The following is a 23,674-nucleotide window of genomic DNA, read 5'->3' on the forward strand; positions in this document are numbered from 1 at the left end:
ACTAATACACATTCCTATATACTTTGGTGCTTTCATGGATTATTCTTTCCAATAAGTTAGACATTTATATATGGGTTTAAAGATTTAGATCCTAACCCTACTTAGAACACTTGCCAGACAATCTAGAACCTGTGGGTACAAGAATAGTAAATGCGAAAAACCTAATTAATTGTGAGCATTTTCTACTTAATATTTTTATCTCAGGGATCCCTGGGTGGCGCAGCGGTTTGGTGCCTGCCTTTGGCCCAGGGCGCGATCCTGGAGACCCGGGATTGAATCACACATCGGGCTCCCGGCGCATGGAGCCTGCTTCTCCCTCTGCCTGTGTCTCTGCCTCTCTCTCTCTCTCTCTGTGACTATCATAAATAAAAATTAAAAAATTAAAAAAAAATTTTTTAACTCAGTCAAAATCCTTAATAACTTTAAAGGGTTACACTTTTACTTCCAGATAGCTAATCTTCTACATGTCCTCATCATATATATTAATATATGTATAAGACAGAAATTTATTTACTTGAAGTGCTTTGTAACATACACTACATTTTGAATCTGGTTTGAAATCCATCATTAACATTTTTTCTTTAATCTAGCAGTTTTATTGCAACACTTTTCTACTTTCCATAAAACATGATTTCCATTTTTGACCTATGCAATTTATACATTCTAAATGATATTGTGAATAGACCAATGTCTATTTTATTTATTTTTTATTTTTATAAATTTATTTTTTATTGTGTTCAATTTGCTAACATATAGAATAACACCCAGGGCTCATCCCGTCAAGTGCCCACCTCAGTGCCTTTTACCAATGTCTATTTTAATTGATAACTGTAATAACCAATGTTTTCAAAGGAAATATTGTGGGAAAGCACTAAATCATGAAAATTTGGTAGCATTGTAATTGAAAAGAATGAAGCACAGGTCATAGTTAAGAGCCAAGTCTCTGGAGTCAAGTTGACTTCTTTGAATCCTTATTCTGCTACTTCATAGCTTCATGACTTTGCTTAACTTCCCTGTGCTTCATTGTCTTCTTTAAAATGGTTACTATTATAAAAAGATAAATCATGTGACTATATAACACAATACCTAGAACTTAGGAAATATTCAATATCAACATATATAATTATTATTTTTATTACCATTGCTCTTCAGTATATATGTAAGGAGATGGTTTGACAAGGACACTTTTGAACCAGAAGTTGCTAATGTAAATGAATACAGTTAGTATAGTATAATGGTATATTTTTAGAATGTAATGGTATAATTTTAGAATCATTTGTTCGAATGAACAAAACATAATTACCTATTTATTTCTCCTAAAGAATCTTTCCTATCTAAGTGGGTTTTTTCCTCATAACATTTTTTTATTTACAGTTTCTTAATTAAATATTTCATAATACAGCATACTGAATAACTCTTGCACCATGAAACACTAATTTTATCAGAATAGTGAACTCTAACTTTTTTCACATCTAAAGCTTTCTTTCATCATATTTGAAGTCTTTATACCACACCATTTAATCCTAACTGTGAAGGTCTGTTCTTCTCACTGGGTATTCCAAGGAATGAAATGCTGAGCTCATTAATACCTAGTTTGCTTAAAGTGAGCCTTACATCACAGAAGTTTTCCATAGGCAGATGTGACTGTATTACATATAGTGTGCCCAGTTTCACATTTTCTCACTTATTTTGAGATTAAGGAACCACCCCAGAATCCAAGTAGTTTGGGCATTCTATTAAATAGCAGTAAAGATTGCTTTCATTTAGGGTTGTTTTCCAACTCAGACTCTGTTGAACTTTTTGAAAACACACTGTGTTTGAAGATATTTAACCTAACACTAGCTTTTATAGGCTGTTAATAAATGGGTGGACTGAATCTTCTAGGTTTAGATGAATGACACATTAATTCATATAGTGAGGGTCTAAAAAATCCATTATTTGAATAATCTAATAGGTCAGATACATTCAAAGAATTCCCACAGAAAAATCACTCATACAAAAAGTAAAAAGTATTTTAGGATATTACCCTGGTAAGTACAATTAATTACATTTTGACCTTTGTCGTTTAAAAACAAATTTATAAGAAGAAAGATAAGCAGTTGCAAACACTGTTAGACAAATACAAATATAATGAGAGTAAATGTGTATTCACTTAACATATTTGCATTTGACTCTAGTATCATTAATCTCTCCTCCATTTCATCTTTCCATTCCAATGAGTATATCTCTGATCCTATAATCACTCCAAATTTCCCTAGCTCTGAAATATTAAATTCCAGAAAATTTGGTTTATCAACTACAACTTTCTGGCCTCCAGATTCCATTGTTCTCAGTGTACTTGCTTTTCAGGTTTTCACCTGACTATTTCCTATATATCTTGGAAGACAAAGATGCCTTGCCTTGTCAATACTCAAAGTGTTATTCACTTCTTTTATTTCTAACCTAGAATTATCTTTTTTGTCCTGCAATTTTGTTAATCAAAACTATTGGCAACTATTTAAATATCTGCCTACGATGTTAGACTATTTCTAACCTAGAATTATCTTTTTTGTCCTGCAATTTTGTTAATCAAAACTATTGGCAACTATTTAAATATCTGCCTACGATGTTAGAAATAGTATTTTTTCTCATTCATTTTTTAAAAAAATTCTTAGCACTTATATAGAAAGAGCTCAAAAATTGGATATTTGAATAAAATTAGAGTTAGTGGGAGACATAGATGTTGAAAGAATTAAGAAGGGTAATTCAACAGATCGACAATGATAAGGGACAGCAAGAGTATAAAAGGTAGATGGAATAACATGTAAAGATTACCAGAAGGCACATTTGTTGTGGTAGTCCTAAAACATTTTAGCATTTTGATGGAAGGGATGCCAAATAGAGTTGTACAGCATTTATACTGCACAACTCAAGAGGGTGTCATACACATCTACTCAAGGATGCAATTGTGCTGTAAAGGGCAATCCTGAGTTGTCACATAGTTTATTTGATTAAATGAACCCCATCATTGCTGCCCAGGAAGTAATTGTTATTTATTTTAACTATTGAGAGTCATTAAGAAAAGGATTATATTTTGCATATGCTACCTAATGAGAAGTATGTAACACGTTTTAGAAATCTTTCTGTCAAAACAAAAAGGTTAGGACCTAATATAGCAAGTTTTAATTATATGGAAAAATCACAATTAAAACAGATAAGTGAGTCTTTGCAGTGACACTTAGAAACCATGTCCATATGTGGTATAATTTGCAAATTTTGCTTAAGGTTTACACATGAATATTATGACTATTAGTCAAATAAGTTCAGACCAGATAGTTTAGGAAATACATTATATCCTTGGGTTACATATTCTATTAAATAATGGATATTCTGAAGCCAAACTGGGAATAGTTAGAATTCACTGATTTGAACCAATGGCTTTATCTGTTTCAAAGTCTCATGCTAGTTAGGCGACTACATTTTACACCTAGAGCATCATTTGGTTGCTGACAGTGTAAACCAAACATAATCAATATATTTTGTTCTGGGAAGTAGCTAGAAAGAAAAAATAAACTCTGTTACTTTCACCTGCAAATGCTTTTTTAAAGTAATGAATCTCATTCACTGCCCACAGTCAGTAAATGATGCTTCCCATTTCCCATCCCAAGTTGAAATGCCGGCTATTGTTCTCCAACCACTTCCTACTCCTTCCCTGTTGCTAGATGTGTTCTTAAAAATAGCTTCTTGGCTTATTGCAAACCGTGTGTTTCATCTGTTGTAACCTGTCTTCTACAGATCCTCCTGCTGTAGAACCAGCATTCCTGGAGATCCGGCAAGGACAAGACCGAAGTGTTACTATGAGCTGCCGGGTCCTGAGAGCCTATCCAATACGGGTGCTGACCTATGAATGGCGCTTGGGCAATAAATTATTACGGACGGGTCAGTTTGACTCTCAAGAGTACACAGAGTACCCAGTGAAGAGTCTTTCCAATGAAAACTATGGGGTTTATAATTGTAGCATCATAAATGAGGCGGGAGCTGGGAGATGCAGCTTTCTTGTTACAGGTAAGATTCTAAATATTTCACCATTTGTATATTTTTGATCAAGGGATCTTAGGCTTAATCAATATAGGAATTAAAGTGTACAAATCCATGGAACATACTTTGAGTAGCTTGTCTGCTATAGTTAGAACTACTCATTTATTTTCAAGACAAAATTATTTACTAGTTAAAACAGTTTATGTGCCTATAAAATTAGAAGTTTATGTGAATTCAAAGAGATTTAGTGAAGAGGTTGGTTATTTTGAGTGTTTAAGTAATAAAGTGACAAATCTTAACTAGATTTTTAACATCAAATTGCAAATATTAATATTAATACGTATTTCTGTCTACAAAAATTGCTTGTTAACCAACACCTGCTTTGATTTTCTTAATAGCAGAAAGAGTGTTTTTTCTTCTTTGTATTTATTTACTAACTATATGTATGGGGTAAACTCAATTTTGTCTTTGGCTTACCATTGGTTTACAAATAGTCAAAGGAAAAAAAAAAAAAACAAATAGTCAAAGGAAAACAATAGACCTAGCATAAAATAAATTAGAAGTATAATCAATACTGATTGATTTTGATCAATCAATACTTGTCTTCCAATGTATCAAAAGAATATTAAGCTTGTATTAAATTTTTGGTAATTATGTAAATTATTTTATAACCTATATACTAAAGTAAATTTGTGTGATTTTTGAACTAAGGTTAGACATACATTAAAAGGACATATTCCTTTTATTCCTTTTCAGTATTATTTCATTCTAGGTAAAGTTAGTTTAATAGTTGGAGTGTTCATGTTAGTAAAAAAAGAAACTGGATATTGTGAATTACCTAAAAAGCAATTGTAAATATTATGATTAAAATGTTTCAGATTTAATTAAAACTTGCTCTTTGGTAATAAAAATTTTTATTCATAAGTTCTTACTTTTAAAAGAAAATTTTCTGTTTTTGCTACCTGAAATGTGATATTAGATAAAATATAATGAGTTAACTAAAGCATATGAAGATGTCATCTCTGCTGGATCTTACCACCTCTTGGTTTTGCAATCCATTTTATCAATATTCAGGTGTACTTAAAGATTTCTACTTTGATTCCTAAAGTGAACTATTCAAACAAAACCAGAAGTCATAGGACAATACTACTTATATGGAGATCTCTCTGCTAATTTTTATCCCTAAGAATATTTACAAAGGAAAGAAGAATGTAGTGTACTATTCTATGGAGTAATTTAAATGGTATGATGTACTTTCACTTTTTGATTACCTATTATTGTCCCAAAGCAATAAGAATCTTTCAAAGGTAGTTGTTTCCTACTTATTGGTAGAAAGAGGTCATCTTTTTTTTTTTCCATTAGGCCCCCAAAACAAAAACACTCCATAAGATTAATTGCAGCCTTTTCTTCAAAGTTTTGGGACTTACACACATTTTAATTTTTGTTGTTGACATTGTTTTTTAACTTTAGGCGAGTTCAGACCATGCTGCCTCTGTAAGATTTTCATTTGTTCTCTATTACTTGACCCAAATCCCATTTTCTGAACTAGAAAACAAGCTGAGACCAGAAGAAACACTTTTCCCAGAGGAAACATTTTCCCATTCAAGATCCATGGGGTGTAGTAAGTAGATTTTGATAGCTCCAGAAAGGAATAAATCTGTTATGGGTGGCCCACAAATGGAGAGGAAATATCCCCATGAATTGATTTGTTTCCAGTGTGCTTTTTCTATCTTCAGGCCAGCTTCATGGTTTCAAGATTTCCACAATCTAATATAATTTTGAAGAAAAAAGGAAATAATTGAATTTCAAATATTGTATGATCCAGGAAGATATACATTTGACCCTTGAACAACACAGAAGTGTAACCACACTCATATAGTCATAAATTTGCGTATAGTTTTTGACTCCCCAAAAATTTTAATAATAGCCTACTGTTGACGAGAAGCCTTACTGATAAGTCTATTAACACATATTTTGTATGTTATATGTATTATATACTTTATTTTTACAATAATTTAAGCTAAAGATGTTCTATATACTGTATTTTGATAATAAAGTAAGCTAGAGAAAAGAAAATATTATTAAGAGAATCATAAGAAAGAGAAAATACATTTACAGTACTGTGCTGTTAAAAAAACAAAAAACCTCCACATGTAAGTGAACTCACAAAGTTCAAATCTCTGTTGTTCAAGGATCAATTGTATAAAGAAATCAGATTTCATAGAATCAGAGGTCTGGAAGAAACTTCAAAAAAGTATCTATTTCTTCTACTAAAACACATCACAATTAGTAATCTTTATGAATTGCCCATAATTCAAAACCTTTTGAAGCTATACTAAAGGGAACTAAGGAATAGGATATATAAAGAAGACATATATCCTTTATGCATATATTCTTTATACACAAAACAGATATTTGAAGACAATTCTATTTACTTCCTGACAAATTATGAACATTTTATTTTTTTATTATTATAAATATTTTATCAAATTCAAGATCACTCTTCCACTACTCATGAATGTTATACAGTCACCCGAAAGTGAACTTGATCTCACTATGCATCAAAATATACAAAATTGAGCTAAAAGGCAACGACAGCCCTCACATTTATATTTACTTTAACTCCCAGGAAAACTAAAAAATTCACACTTCCTTTTCCCAGTTTTATCATGTGTATTTGATGTGTGTGGGAGTATGGAGGTAGTTGAGTGGGATTGTGTTTACTGAGAAATCAGAGTGTGAGAATATTCTCTTATAAAGGAAAAGAAGAAAGTAAGTGCAGATATTTTGGGAACAGTAACAGCCTAGCTTGTAGTGCACTGTCCACATAGAAAATATTAACTATAATACCAAAAAATACCATGTATTTTCATTTATTCTATTTACTAACATTGTTATGCTAAAGATAAGCATAGTTTTTTGTTGGTTGATTGGTTAGTTTTGTGGTTTAAGTAAGCTTTGTGAACAATAGTAGGAATCCAAACCATTTATTGTGGTTTTCTTTTTTTTTTTTTTTTTGTGGTTTTCTATAGAGATTTTTTACAAGAATATATATAGTTATATAAAATTTAGACTTAAAAACCATTTAAGAATTTGATCAACAGATAATTTGAGATTCTTTTAAATGAAACATATTAAAGGAATGGTGTCTTCTTTAACAGCTAACAGTGTATATATACTCTATAAGAATTTTTATTACACAACTACAAATTATAATTGAAAATAAAACAACCTACATGTATTGTCTCTTTACTGATGACAGTTTTGCAATCTGGAAAATATTTAGCAATTATTTATTGTGTAACTACTACTTGCCCGGTACTAGTATAGACACCAGAAATAGAACCATAAATACTGTCTCCCAGAAATCTTTCACCATCATGTCAGTTTCCAAGTCTTGTCAGTTTTATCTTTGTTTGGTGTTTTGAATCTATCATTTTATTTTATCCCTATTTTACCTGTAAAGCTTTATATTATTTTATCCAGAATACTATGCTAAACTTTTATCTGATATCTGAATTTTCAACCTCTTTCCCTTTCAGTCCATTTTCCATACTGTGGGACTTTATTTTCCTAGTAAATGTATCTTACTCTTCTCAGTGGAACACGTTGATGTTCTTCATGGCCTATAGGTGATATATAAATTCATTGCTATAGATTTTCAAATCATTCATTAATATCCCAATTAGAATATATAGAATCATCTCTCCTTCATTACTACCAGTTACTCCAAACTCTAGTCAAATTAGATCGTGCTACCTCCCACTCAATCATTACACATTTTCAATACTCTCTGCCTTTGTTCACATATTACTTTATTCTTAAAAACTAGCCCTTTGTGTGTTCCTCTACTAGGGTTATGGTGATCCTTGTGTGTGCATTTACTTGGGTCATTTTCACCTTTGCTCCATAGCCAACTAGATTTGTGTAGGTTGTAATACAATATTATTTCATAATTTATAAATTATGTGTTATTATTTTTCAAGTATCTGAAAATTATCAGTAAAACTGCAAGTAACTGTGGTTTGAACAAGACAAAATTATTACACTCAGGTTGAGTCTTGAAGAATCATCACAGAATCTAACATAATGGCTCTTCCACAAAATCTTTAGGGATTCAGGTTTCTTCCATCTTATTGCTCAGTCGTCATCAATACATGGCACATCTTATAGCCCTAATGGCTACTGAAGTCACAGCTATTACTTCTACATTTCAGTGAATTATCTTTTTTTAAGTAAACTTCCTTAAAAAGTAGTAGTTTTAGAAATCTTTTCTGCTTGAATCTCATTAGAGACATTCCTATTGGTATATCTGCAATAAAGGCTATGGGGTATAGATTTTATTCTGAGATTATATCACACTTGCTCATATATATTTTAAATCGCCTGATTGAAAATTTTGCAATGCAATTAAATGGAAATCTGCAAGGAAAATCTAGGGTATTTTCCCTGTATAACTTAATACCATTACTGATGGGATCCCTGGGTGGCGCAGCGGTTTGGCGCCTGCCTTTGGCCCAGGGCGCGATCCTGGAGATCCGGGATCGAATCCCACGTCAGGCTCCCGGTGCATGGAGCCTGCTTCTCCCTCTGCCTGTGTCTCTGCCTCTCTCTCTCACTGTGTTCCTATCATAAATAAATAAAAATTTAAAAAAAAATACCATTACTGATAATCAACTTTTCAGGAGGCATGGCCACTCAAGTCTTAGAATAATTTGAAAGGACAAGAATAGGTTTAATCAGAGACCTCACAAGATATTTTTATTGATGAGCAATAGAATTGAGGATACTGTGTTTCTTACTGCTGCATAACCCATTACTACAAACTGAGCATCTCGAAACAGCGCACATTTATAATCTCACAACTTCTGTGTGTCAGGAGTCCAGGCATGGCTTAGCTAAACCTCTGTTCTGAGTCTCACAAGGCTGCAAAGAGTTGGCCGGAATGTTCTTACCTGGAAACTCATCTTCAGATAGGAAATTGAATCATGTCCAAACTTATTAAGGTCATTGAAATAATTAATTTCCTTTGGTTAAATAATAGAGGGACCAAGTGTTTTACTCATTATTGGCTGAAGCCACTTTCATGTTCTTGAAGATGCCTACATGTTCTGGAGACCACCTGTAATTCTTTGTCATGTGGGCTGTCCCAAACATGGATCTTTATTTGATCAAGTCAGCAAGAAGAATCTCTAGCTCTGGGCAGCTCAAATGGAATATTTTATATTATAACATAATTACTGAAGTGACACCCCATTACCGTTTCTTTCCACTTTCAGTAAGAAAGAATTACACAGAAAGATGAAAACCAGATATAGTAATCACTGCAAGCCTGCTTAGGGTCTCTCTCTGCCATAAATATCAACACTTTCTCCCTCAAAGAGTACTTTTTTAAAAACAGCTTAGTAACTACTTTATCTATAGCAATATTTAAAGAGATCCTTCAAATTAATCTCTTTCAATAAACATGGCAAAGAGGGTTTTATCAAGCAAAACCTCTCCTGTAATTGTTACTTTTGCCTCTAGTTTGGAAATGTTTGTGCTAAGATTCTGCACAATTTTCCTTTTAATATAGTACAATATTCAGATTTACATATTAGAACTACTATTTTCACTTTGTTCAGCAATAGCAGATCAGACATAGAACTAAAATTAGATTCTAGAGAACAAGTAAGGCAAAGAAGAGACAATTTTATGAAATTTGGAGTACATGTTATCACTCAGTGAATGCAAAGAAATCCAGGTTGACTGGGAGCTGTAACGTTGCCCAAGACAGGAGAAAATATTGTTGGAGGACTCTAGCATTGCTTCTTTTGAAGAATGAAGAGGAAGAAATAACAACCAAATCAGATTTGACTCAAAATATTTTGATATAAAAATATTTTATTCTTGTTTTCTAATGTCAAATTGAATTATATACTGATTAGGTAGAAAATATGTTTTATGGGACGTCTGGGTGGCTCAGTGGTTGGGGGTCTACCTTTGGCTCAGGGCATTTCCCCGGGGTCCGAGAGCAAGTCCCACGTCAGGCTTCCTGCATGGAGCCTGCTTCTCCCTCTGCCTGTGTCTGTTCCTCTCTCTGTGTCTTTCATGAATAAATAAATAAAATCTTTAAAAAAGTTTTATTCTTTGGCAATCCATATGTTTGTTCTATTTAGCCAGATACTTAATTTCTTGTGAATATCTAAAAATGAGCAACATAAGATTATAGACAAAGCATTAACAACTATCAGAAGTAAGAGCAAATGAAATGATGGGAAAATATCTAGTACAATTTCCTGTGATAACTTGGGGTGCCTGAGTGGCTCAGTTGGTTAAGTGTCAGACTATTGGTTTCAGCTCAGATCATGATCTCAAGGTCTTGATATGGAGCCCTGCCTCTGGCTCAGTGCTACTCTGCTTGAGATTCTCTCCCTCTACCTCCCTCTGTCACTTCCCCCCACACCTGTGTGCACCCTTGTGCACGCACGCGCACACACACACACACACACACTTTATTTCTCTCTTAAATAAATAATATTTTTAAGAAATTTCTGTAAAAATTCTAAAAGGCAAGAAAACTGCTTATAAAATCAAATATTTTTTCAGGGAAAAGTTCTCCTAAATTTATTAGAACTTTATTTATCATAAAAGATAAACTAGTAGATGCCAATGGTTCAGCCAGATTATAAAGTATAGTTATTTTTTAAAATATAGAGCAGAAAATGCACCATACATTCTAACAACTCTTGATATGCAGCATTCTATAGTGTATAAATTGATTCCACTTACATCTTTTTTATCTCAAGCGATCCTGCGAATTGTGAGGAAGAAGTTGTATCACCCTCCATTGACAGACTTGACTGACAAAGGCTCAGGGAGCCAAAAATAAAATGTGTGTCTTCTGATTGTAAATTCAAACTCTTTTTGACACACTTCAGTGACTCTTTTACTAATAGTCCTAAGGGAATTTTTTAATAATTAAGCTAGATAAAATGTAGGTGAGTTCATGCTGAATCTGAAACACTAGAAATAAAAATGTAAATATTGATTAAGGAAATTAATGCTATCACTTAGAAAAAAATGTACCAAAATATTTACTTTAATCTTATCTGATGTACACAATATTTTAGACAAATTTTATTTTTTTCCTGTAGTAAACATTTTGAGTAATCCATATTTCACATTATATCTTAAAATTTTCAGTTAAAAATTTTGTTGTAGTTAATTTGATGTAGGAGTTTGATGGTTCCTTAAATTCTCTCATTACTCATTTTCCTCATTATAAAATGATGTGATTCCTCCAATGAAAGTTTCAAAGCAGTGTGACCACCAGAAGCCTATTATGGACCCAAAAATAAAACATTGCAACATAAAAGAGCAATTTAAGATAGATTTCATGCCCTTATATTTCATTAATTAGAGATAGTTGAAAATGTAGAGAAGCTAAGAAAGTCAGGATTCTCATCTGATACACTAATTTCTGAATTACCCACTGTTATTCATTATAACATACTATCTGGTCTAATAGAGCAAAGAGAGAGAAAGTTCAAGTTAAGTTTGTTTTTTTAAGGGTATAAATAATTTTATAAGGATAGAAAGTAACTGAATTAAGTAAAATTAAAATAGATTTTAAAGAGTTAAATATCAAAATCATAAAATTTAGCCCTGGGAAGAGGGAGGGACGCATAGCTAAGAGATGGACCCACATAAAGTTGACCACATTTTGGAACCAGAAAAAGAAAGAAGTAAATATCTACATGCAACTAGACGCAGAATATAAGACTCAAACTAGGGATGATTTGTGCTATAGACTGAACTGTTTCCCTCAAAAATTTGTTAAGTTGCAGCCTCTCTCCTCCAACACAAACACTGCCCCAATGTGATGGTATTTAGAGATGAGGACCTTGGGAGATGAGTAGGTTTAGATGAGGTCACAAGAGTGGAGTCCTCATAATGGTATTAGTACCCTCATGACAAGAGATTCCAGAGACATTGCTCTCTTCCTGTTTCATGCCACGTGAAAACATATCGAGAAGATGGCCTTCCACAAGTTAGGAAGAGAGCAGTCACCAGAAACTGGCTATGCTGGTGCCCTGATCTTGGACTTCTATCCTCCAGAACTGTGAGAAAATAAATGACTAGTTAAGCTTTCCAGGTTATGCTATTTTGTTATGGCGGTGCATGGAGACTTAATATAGCCTGTCACAATCATAAGTGCCACACCATGTCAGAAATCACAGTATCAAATTATAGCAAGGAGCAAAGCAAGCAAACTTTCATGGTCTGCATGGAACTTTCTGGATAATGTTTTGTGAATGTGGCTGTCTTTCCTTCTTGATAACTATATAAAGATAGGTCTTGGTTGCCTGAAAGACGTTAACAATGTCTATCATTCAACTTTGTTTAGACCATTGAATTCTTTCTGGTCATGGCCTCTTTATCTGTAGAACAGAAGAACTGCTTCCCATAAAACATAATTTTAGAATACAAGTAAGCTATTGAATGCAACAGTGTTTTAAAAGCAAAATAGTACAAACATATAAATTTTTAAGATGGACAGATTTTCAAAGTTAGCCATGAGTAAGCTAACCCTTTCTGTCTCTGTAACACAATAATGAAAATGCCACTAAAAAAAACTGGGGGAGGAAAGATGACTGATGGTAGAAATATTGTCAGTAATCAATACACACCTGAGCTCTGGTCAAGAGACAGATGTGTGATGAAACAATCAAGCTGGTGTAGAAGACAGTGATATTTTGAAGCTAATCTGAGAGAGGACTTTGCATTATAGGTGAGTTTTTTTTTCTTTGTATATTATTCTAGATGGATTAATACCTGACATTACCAGAGGGCAAGAAAGCAGACTCTGACTTGCAACACTAGAGGAAAAATTGAGACAGAGAACCAGAGCCTGGCTACAGTAGATAGTATAAAGTGGTGAAGTCAGCCAATATGCCTGGCTCCTGCATTTCTTCTTTTCCTTCCCCTCCACCTCTTCAACAGACAACTCCCCAAAGATAGTACCTGGAATTGAGGTATTAGAAACTGGGGATACAGGAGGAAGAAAATCCCTGAAGAGGACCACAAACAAGCAACTAGGCTATCTCACCCTTAATGACATTATCAGACAAGGAAGTTAGGGGTCTTCCAGGAAAAATGTGCATGATCAGAAACAAAATTATTGAGAGAAAGAAAACAAAATAATCATTTTCACAATAGATAGGAGTAATAAGAAACAATACTATTTTAAATACCACAAAACAACATTTTCAAAGAAAGGGATGATGTAAGAAATAGAAGAAAGGTAACTAGCAGTGAAGAAAAACCACTTGGTAATAGTGAATATAAAAAATGTAATTGCTAAAATAAATAGTAAATGTAAATGACTAGCTTAAATATACAGAGTAGAAATAGCCAAAGATTGAGTAGGTTAGCTGGAATATCTGGTTTAGAAGCCTTCCCAAAAAGCAGCAATAGCAAATACAAATATAATGTGAAATTTTACGAGGTGGGAGAACAGGAGCAAAAGTATAAATAGAACTCCTTCCCCAGCACCTGTAGGAGTTCTTGGCACAGCATACACTATTAATGAACATTTGTTGAATGAATGGATGAGGGAGGGATTGAATAAAGCCATAGGAAGAGAAGAAAACATTTAAATTTCATATGTGAATTTTTATGCAAGTTAAACATATTACTTGTACATCATAATTTAAAGTTTTTGGCCACTTTTTGTGGTTTATGTGTTCTAGAATATTTGTCAGCTTTTTTCTTTATACTAATTTTCTTTAATTTCTAATTTAAGCAGTATCGTATGGTTAGCCATATGTTAACCATGTCTTTAAAAACTCCTTTTTTTAATCCGGTCCCATGATTTCTGATAACTTAGTGGTGCATTAAATTGATTTACTTTTAATGAAATTATTGGTATAATTGGATAAAAGATTACTATCCTACTTTTTATTTTCTTCCTTCAATATTTTTATTGTTTACATACATTGCTCTTTTCCTGTGATATTTTATTGAAGTACATTTTTATAATAAATAAATAAAATTTTTAAAAAGTACTCACTCTTATTCTCCACAAATATTATCCTGCAGGTCCCTACCACTGCATTAACACAAGAAAAGTAAATAAAATGCATAAAAACCAGAAAGTAAGAAGTAAAAATAATTCTATTCTCAGATCATACTTTTTTTTAAATAGACAATCTGGGGCAGCCCCGGTGGCGCAGCGCGGTTTAGCGCCGCCTGCAGCCCAGGGTGTGATCCTGGAGACATGGATCGAGTCCCACGTCGGGCTCTCTGCATGGAGCCTGCTTCTCTCTGCCTGTGTCTCTGCTTCTCTCTCTCTCTCTCTCTCTCTGCATCTCTGTGAATAAATAAATAAAATCTAAAAAAAAAAAAAAAATAGATAATCCTACTCGAATTAGCAAGATAATTTACCAATAGTATAGGGTACAAAATCAATCATATTTCTGTTTAAAATGCAATATGTAAAATCAATTATTTCTGTATAAGACATAAAAATTTGAAATTGAAATGTCAAAAACACCATTTCTGATGACATCAAAATATAAATAAATTTAATAAAACATGCAGAATATATACACTTCAAAAATTTTTAGAAATTTTTAGAAATATACTACATTCATGATTGGAAGATTCAATATTGTTTTGACCTTATTCTCTCTAAATTGATCTATATATTTAATGCAAACCCAACAAAATTCTCAGAATTTTTTTAATAGAAAATGAAAATCTTACTCTAGTTTTTATTTGGAAAACTAAGGTCCAACAATATGTTACATCTCTGTTGGAGAAAAAGAATAAAGTTGGAGACCTCGTACTAACTTATTTCAAGGCTTACTCTAAAACCACAGTAAGAAAGATAGTGTGGTTTTTGTATAAACACAAGGAAGGATCAATCAGACAAAATAGAGAATGATGAAATAGACCTCTATGGTATATGGTATATATGATACATGTAAAGTCAGCTGAGTTTTTCAAAGTCACCGGCATAATCCATTGCAGAAACGATAGTTTTCTGAATAAATGGTGCTAGAACTGAATTTCCATATGGAAAAAATAAATCATAAATAACACCTTACACTGTTCACAAGATTAAGATAGACTACAGATGTAAATATAGGAAATTAAACTATAAACTTCTAGAAGAAAACATAGAAGAAAATCTATGCAAATCTGGACTAGGCAAGGATTTCATAGAAAGTAAACAAATAAAAGCATAAGTCATTAAAGAATAATACATCAGAGATCATTAAACCTTTCTGCTCTTTGGGGCACCTGGGTGGCTCAGTGGTTGAGCATCTGCCTTTGGCTCATGTCATAATCCCGGGGTCCTGGGATCTAGTCCTGCATCAGGCTCCCTGCAGGGAGCTTCTCCCTCTGCCTATGTCTCTGCCTCTCTTTCTGTGTCTTTCATGAATAAATAAATAAAAATCTTAAAAAATAAATAAATAAAAAATAAAAATTTCTGATCCTCAGAAAACTTCACTAAGAAATAAAAAGTAAAGACACAGGTTAGAAGAAAGTATATGACAAAAGGTTTGTATTTGAAGTATATAAGTAATTCTTAAAAATCAATAATAAGACAAGTAGTCCAATTAAAAATTGACAAAAAAATTGACTACATAAAAGAGCATATGATTGACCAATAATTGTGTAAAAACTGGATGTTACCATTAGTTACCAGGAAAATGACATTTAAATCACAATGAGGGGATCCCTGGGTGGCGCAGTGGTTTGGCGCCTGCCTTTGGCCCAGGGCGCGATCCTGGAGACCCGGGATCGAATCCCACATCAGGCTCCCGGTGCATGGAGCCTGCTTCTCCCTCCGCCTGTGTCTCTGCCTCTCTCTCTCTCTCTGTGACTATCATAAATAAATAAAAAATTTAAAAAAAAATTAAAAAAAATAAATCACAATGAGATAACACTACATTCACATTATAATGGCTAAAGTTAAAAAGACTGACAATACCAAGTGTTGGCGAGGTTGTAGAGTAACTGAAATTATCACACACTGCTTCTAGGAATGTAAAATGACATTACTTTTTGGAAAATAATTCATTTGCCTCTCCAATTTTAACATAAATTTACCAAGTAATCTGGCAATTAAATTCCTAGATGACTGTCCAACAGAAATGAAGGCATATGCCTGTATAAAAATAATTTATTTGTAATAGCTTCCAATTAAAAGCAATTCAAATATCCATCAATAAACAAATGAATAAACAACTTGCAATCTACTCATGAGATGGAATTATATAAAAAAAAGAGATGGAATTATACACAATGATGAAAATGGGAAAAATGGAAAAAATTACTGGTAAACACAATATATGGTTGGATAGATTTCAAAAACTCACCCAATATATCTTGTGTCAGAACCTGACATAAAAAGTGTATTATTTATTATTCTGTCTATACAAATTTCCTGAATAGGCAAAACTAACCTTTAGTAAGAGAAACTAGATTGTTATTTGGCTGGGACTGAATGGAACTGATTGATTACAAAGGGGCAGGAAGTAACCTTCTGCCGTGATGGAAATCTTTATCTTGATTGGGATGATGATTACCCATTAGTACATATTTTTTCAAGTTCATCAAAATCTGCACTTAAAATATGTGCATTTTATTGTATCTAAATTATACCTCAATTAAATATTATCAAATAAATTATATTTGCCAACTAAGGTAGGATTGCAAGTAGGAGGTATTTTATAATATGAAGGTGCTTGTTCTATTTAATGTTAACATGTATATAATTTTCCTAATCCATATTATGTTAATATATTTAAGATAATCTAAAAAATTATTGTTTTTCAAGAATCCTTTGTTCCTTTTTCCTCCACCAACCTCTAAATTACTTCTTTAGATGGAGACACTAAACTGGTTTTCTTCACAGCTTTCCCCTCCCCATGATAACCACTGGCATCTTTTCCTAATCATATCTCTTAACTGTTGCATTAAGGCTATAGACTGACCTAATATGTTGATAACGAAGGTCATACATAGGAGTTAAATGAGAGAGCTATGAATCCGGTTTTGAGGTTTTTGGAGGATTACCACATTATAAGCAAGACTTTAACTGCTAAATAGAATGAAGAGAAGACAGAGATAGCCTAGCAAGGTAACTCATTGGATTCCAAAACTATTTCTCACAGCTTCCTGATATTTTGGGCAGGCATTAGATCCAGTTTGTAGATGATGAGAAATAGTCTGAAATCACAAATAGTTTCCCCTGAGAGAAAAGAGTTCTCATAATATTCATTGACAACCAGAGAAGAATCAAACAAAGAAACCCAAATGTAGAAATGCACACCTATATATATGAGTGTTACATGTTTAGTATTTTTATCACTAAGAAAATAATAGCCTTTAAGAAAGGACCTGTTTAGCACTTAGTACAGTTTAATTTTTAGGAGCTATTGGGTGGTAATAAAACCAATCTTTAAAAGAATCAAAGAGGTTTTTAGTTCAGTGGAATCAAAGCCAACTCCCAAACTTCCAAGTGTCTGTTTAAGCACCTGGCCTCTGTTTATCACCCTGAAGGGATGATTAATGGATGAGAACAGTGCAAAACTTGTTCCAAAGGCATGCCAAAAACCAGACTTAAAGTGGTCAGGAGAGAGGCTCACAGATGATGGCTCACAATCTTATCCATCGTCTTTTCTCAAGGGAGATTTTGTGACTGAGCCTGAAATTGAAAAAGTCAATAGAGGTTTTATTTCTATAAATTCTTTTCAGGTTTTAGACCAGAGGATATAACCAAAGTCTTACAATCTTATATTGGTTAAGTAGCATAACTTAAGAAATCCCCTTCTTTCATCATTCTAATGAACTTTACCTATTCCCAAAGAACTTCAATATGACAGTTACTAGAAGCCTCAGAATCTGGCTGCTGGCAGAGAGCCGGTTTGCGGTCAGATCCAGACCAGTGCTTCTTAGCAATATGATAAAAACAGTTATTTGTGCTCTAATCTTTTTCTTATGCTAGGAGTCTTATTCACAGATCTTTTAGTTATTCTTAGAGAATCACAGTGATTCCGTTTCAATAACTAGTTTCCTTTATTGACATCTAAATCCATTTTATTAATTCAAGTTATATGTTTGGGAGAAAATAAATGTTCCTAGAAGATAAACAGCATACCTTCTGGGCTCCTCTCCAACTCACTTGAACACCTCTTGCTCCCTGCCTAAATGATATTCAGCACATTTATATTCAGCAATAGACCACCCACATGTGCAGCAACAGCACTTGCCAAGAAGTTAATGTGGTCTATAAGTACGCCATTGAACATTCAGCTGTCTCAGCCTGAGAGCCACTGGGTCAGTTCACCCATCTGTTCCCCCTCCGTGCGCACATCCCAACCAATGGTCCTATAAAAGAACACAAGGCTTTAAGATATTTGGAGCTGTTAAGTTTTTAGGGAATGTATAGCTTTAGGAAAGAATGAATATGTTTGTTTGCAACTTATTGGATATTCATTATTCCTGAGTTAAATATTTAATAAAATATATGTAAGTTCTCATTCTAGAGATTTAATCAATCCCTTATTTTATGAAGTCCTGAGTTGATAATACTTACAGACAACAATATAGCATGGCAAATCTGGTTGAGTACCAAGGATAAATTGTAGTTTCAGTTTCTGTACTCACAATGGACAAAGTAGGAAAGCAGGGATACTTTTTAGATTAGTGGAAGTGACATCAAGAAACCCAGCAGCCTGACAGTACTTGTGTGTGAATTGGGGGGAAAGTCCCCATTACTGAACAGATGTGGCTCCTATACCACGGCAGAAGCAGTTGCAAGAGGAATAGGGCCTGAATTTCAGTCCTACTTACCATTTCAGCCAGGCACACTTGGTCATGAGTGACCATTTCCAGAGGTATTGGATGTTACAACAAAAAAAGGGCTTTGGATTGCATGGATTCAGAATGTAGGTGTGTTATTGGATGATTGCTTACTATAGGGCAAGCTGTTTAAGATTTCTAATCTCCATTTTAATCTTTTGTAGAAAGAAAATGATAAGAATATTCTCAACCTGCAGGGGATTGTGCATTTTAAAAAACATAATGTGTGCAAGTTGATTAGCATGGTGACTGACAAACAGTGAAAACTAACAACAGAAGTGCCTTAAGAAGTTATTTTTGTCTAGGAGAGATCAAGCATCAATTCTTCCTTAAGTGTATAGAGATTTATTCCCTAGATTAAGCTTTTTTTTTTTTAACGCTTTGGACGCCACAATTGAAATGTTTTCTGTTACCAGGTAGAGGAACACTACAAACAGGTTTATAGAGTTATGAATAGGAAGATGCCAGTGGGGTCTTCATGAGAAGTCACTTATCTAGATGTATTTGTGGTATATGAAGAGAATAAAAAAAAATTCCTTTAGTGTCTGAAATTACAACACTGAAGAAAAATAAATAGAATCTCTAGTATTACACTGCCAGTGGGAATTTTATTCCCTTTTAGACATACTCCATTGCAAATTTTGTACATTGGTAGTTGTTTCACACACAGTTTAGTTATATAATTCTGATTCAAATAAAACTTCCTGATACTATACACAACCTTAAGGGAGCTGACTGTTTCTTTGATGGAAGCTAGAATAAGAAAGGAAGGGCAGGAAAGCCTAAAGTGATTGGCTTTTGGATTATATGTGAGAAGTCTTTTAGGGATTTCCAGAAAAAGCATGAGAAAGGTTTGGAGGCAGATAAAAATATGGGTGCTGGCATATAAACAGAATATACGGAATGTGGTTAGTATTTCTGCTTCCTTTCTGGACCATTTAAGAATTAGCAATTGACTTTGTAAATAAATGGTTGCTAGACACTTCACTGATTTGATTCTCCAGCAGTATTTCTTTGGTTAGGATGCATAGGATGAGCCAGGGAAATAAAATTGGCCAGAGAACAAGGATATACTCACTACAAAATAGAAAGTTTGTGTTTATCCCGAAGATTGGACACCATGCACATTTAACCATTTTCTATTTCCAAATCTGCTTTTGTGTTGTGAAATTTAATGACATCTATGTAATTTCTTCTGCAATCTCAATTATATCTCTGCCCCCTATGCCACCATACATGCATATCTACGCTAGATAGATAATATCTAGCTCATTCATAGGCATTGTTGCAATATATGAAATAACTGGTATAATTCTTGAAGGATTAGCTATAGACCTTCACCTACCAACAAAAGAGAAGCACAAAATCAACCTACATCAATCATTGTGACATAGCCAAATATAGCATTCCAGATAGCTACCTTGACCTTGTGCTTCTCTCACCTGCTGACAGTTGACATGTACTATGTATCAATGACATTTTTTAAATATAAAACAAAGCAAAATGATTTGATATTTTCTCTGCCTTGAGAGTATTTCCTGCAATGTTTCTAAAAAGAGAGACTTCTAATAATTTCATTTTTAATCCTACCATTCTTAAAATAATATACACTGAGGAAGGTAGCAATGAGATCCTCTGTTTGAAAGCCAGCTTTCTCTGTACATTTAGGTGAATGATGTAACCCCCTCTTCCCTGTCACAAAATGTTCATTCAGATCTTTTTGAGTGATGATCTGCAAATTAGGCAAGGAAAGTAGTGTGCATTAGTTAAGTAGTTTTGATGTTCAGATTAACTTACAAGATTTGCAGCTCAAGCCAAGTAATATCCCTTTGCATATTTGTCCTTATCAACCTCTGTGAAGATTAAAATAAGTTAATATTTGTGAAAGTACTTTGTAAACTCTGAATTCTTATATAAATTTGAGATCCAATTTTTGTCTCTTTTTTCTTCCTCCATGAGTCCATGGTTGTAATGGTAAATTATAGTAGAATAACTTTTAAATATCATCCCCAGATGTACAATTTTCATATGTGTCTTAAATACTTGACAGGGTGGTGGGCAAGATCTATGGTATACAAAGGGAGTAACTGAGGCACAGAGCCTTTTCTTCTTCATACACATCTCTTCTCTACCAATAATCAGCCATTTTTATTTCAAAAGGACATCTCCACATTATTTCTCTTTAGAACATGTTGTTTTTATACATATAACATTTACTTAGGTATTTCCTTGTAAAATATCAGTAGATTTATAAGTTTCATTTCCAAACTTTATCTAAACCGTAGGCAATTTCCGATTTACATACCAAATGTGAAAGCTAATGTTTTCGTCAAATCCAAATCATCTTTTAAAATTTTGGACCAGATATAATCTAAACCTGTTTGGAAAAAATCATATTATTCATATTTTGCATAATTTCTGCCAAAGTACATTCAGAGTTTTAGACTTAAAGGGGTATTCATTTAAGTTGAAATATTACCTGGTATATACATATATTTATTTTATATCGCCCAAGAAAATATATCTTTGGCATGCAAGCCAATAACTACTTTGTATAAATATTTTGTTTTCTAGGTCAGAGGGTGACTTAATTGTGTTGAAATATTGCTTCATTTAAGTTTACAGAAAATAAATAGGCATTCATTTAAATTTGTCCAGTTGAGTTTTAAAATTGCTTCAATTTCCTGTGCATCTACCATAACAATAAACCAAGTATGGAACTCTTCCTAGAGAGTTTTATTTTACTTTTTTTCCTTTCCTTTTCTTTCTGGAAGGGATACAGCAAGAAATTAATATTTATTTAAATCTATTTCCCCAGTGCTATGATAGGTATTTTATATAGACTATATAAAATTATATAAATAAAATAAATTGCATATGCAGATCCACTTGAATCCCCAATGATAGCTTTCTAACCCAGCTAACTTCATAAAATAATTGCTGTTATTGAGAACTGAGAAATCTAATTGAAAGAGTCCTTGGCAGTAACTAAATAGATCTATTATTAGTAATATTTGCTGACTACACAGTATTTATTAATTTTTATTGTGTTAATAAAGAATTTTGCCTTGTGTTGCATATCCTTGCTCAAATGAAATTATGAACTCCTCTGAGAAGTGCCTTGAATTGGAGGAGAATTCTTACAATATAAACATATCACATTACCTACTGATGTGGATATGTATGGCTTGAGCATTTAGTGGTTTAATTTTTTTTTTTTTGCTAGAAGTTATTAGTAAACCATGTTACTTCTGAAAACCCTATCTGGTTGCCTACCTATTTCAATATGAGCAGGGTTTTTTTTTTGTTTGTTTTTTTGTTTTTTTAAGATTTTATTTATTTATTCACGAGAGACACAGAGAGAGAAGCAGAGACGTAGGCAGAGAGAGAAGCAGCCTCCATGCAGGGAGCCTGATGTGGGACCCCATCCCGGGACTCTGGGTTCACGCCTTGAGCCAAAAGCAGACCCTCCACTGCTGAGCCACCCAGCATCCCAAGTATGAGCGATTTCTTTCTTAATAAGCAACCACAGGATTCTTGGTAAATTATCGTCTTTGCTTCTGATCTTCATTTTCATTTAGTAAATAGGCCTAGAAGCCATTTTCTTGGGACATCATTTTAATGGCCTCTGCTTTCCTAGAGATTAAGGAAAAGGCTAAAGTATGGATACTTGAAGGTGATTTTAGACTAATTTGTGAAATTGGGTCTTTTGTTAATTTTACATTTCAGATATTGAAGTAAAAACATTTTATTTAGACAATTTGAACTCATGAGTTAAATAATTTTCTGAGTAGATATTTTTATAAACATACTTCCTCTAGATATCTAATCATTTAAAAACTATCTGTAAGGGAAAATTGAATTGTATGGTAGGATATTATATTCAAGTGAACTTATATTATTGAAGCAAACTATTAAAAAACTAAGTTAAAAGTTTGCACATATGTCTAAGTACTTTCCTTCACTAGACTTTTGTTCATTAAGAAAAGAATATTGGAATCTCCATAATTTTAATTACTTAATAACTCCTGTATTTTACGCTAATATATTTTAATAAAGGATATGAATTGATGACGCTATGAGCATATCATGAGAATCCTGTCATATGGTGGGGGGAGGGGCAAAATAAGCGATAGAGAGTGTCAGATACAGGTTTCCAATTATGGAATGAATAAATCACAGGGATAAATGGTACAGCATAGGTAATACAGTCTACAGTATTGTAATAGGATTGCATGGTTGTGGTAAGAATAACAGAATGTATACACCTGTGCAATCACTGCATTGTACACCTGAAATTAATGTAGCATTGTGTGTCAACTGTTCTTCAATAAAAATACTCATTAATTCAAGGCTAAAAAATATTACTGAAAAAATAATGTCATAACAATGACTGATCTTTTGAAAATGTATTGACTGTCTCTAAGCAGGAAGACAAAGTATGAATAAACATTTCTCCGTCTCAAATACAAAGGCATTTCACTTAAATGATCTGGTTAGGTTATAAATTGTTACATGTCTTGCATTCTTTTTTTTTTTTTTTTTTACAAACTCTAAACAAATCATTAACTGAAAGATGTCATTGACTTCACAGCTGTATAATTTAGTTGTTACATTTTTGTTTCCAGCACATATATTGACAAGTTATCACTGTTGAAACAACTCTTAACATTCAGTTATTGCTGCTGTAACATTCAGTTTAATTCTAACATAAATTGTTCTTTATTAGGTACAATAGTTTCTTTTGTCAGTATTACTTAGATATTTTCCATTTCTCATTCTTTCTTCGTATTAATTT

At 33.1% G+C, this 23,674-nt stretch overlaps 1 protein-coding gene across 1 annotated transcript in view; it reads left to right on the plus strand.

The window, feature by feature from the left end:
- Window positions 1-23,674, plus strand: part of MDGA2 (MAM domain containing glycosylphosphatidylinositol anchor 2) — a 778,807-nt gene that overhangs the window by 662,787 nt on the left and 92,346 nt on the right. The window contains 1 exon segment of the mRNA XM_041760034.1: window positions 3,775-4,044. Coding sequence (XP_041615968.1) covers window positions 3,775-4,044 — 270 coding nt within the window.

This window comes from Vulpes lagopus, chromosome 6 (genome assembly GCF_018345385.1).
Source record: "Vulpes lagopus strain Blue_001 chromosome 6, ASM1834538v1, whole genome shotgun sequence".
Lineage (NCBI taxonomy): Eukaryota > Metazoa > Chordata > Mammalia > Carnivora > Canidae > Vulpes > Vulpes lagopus.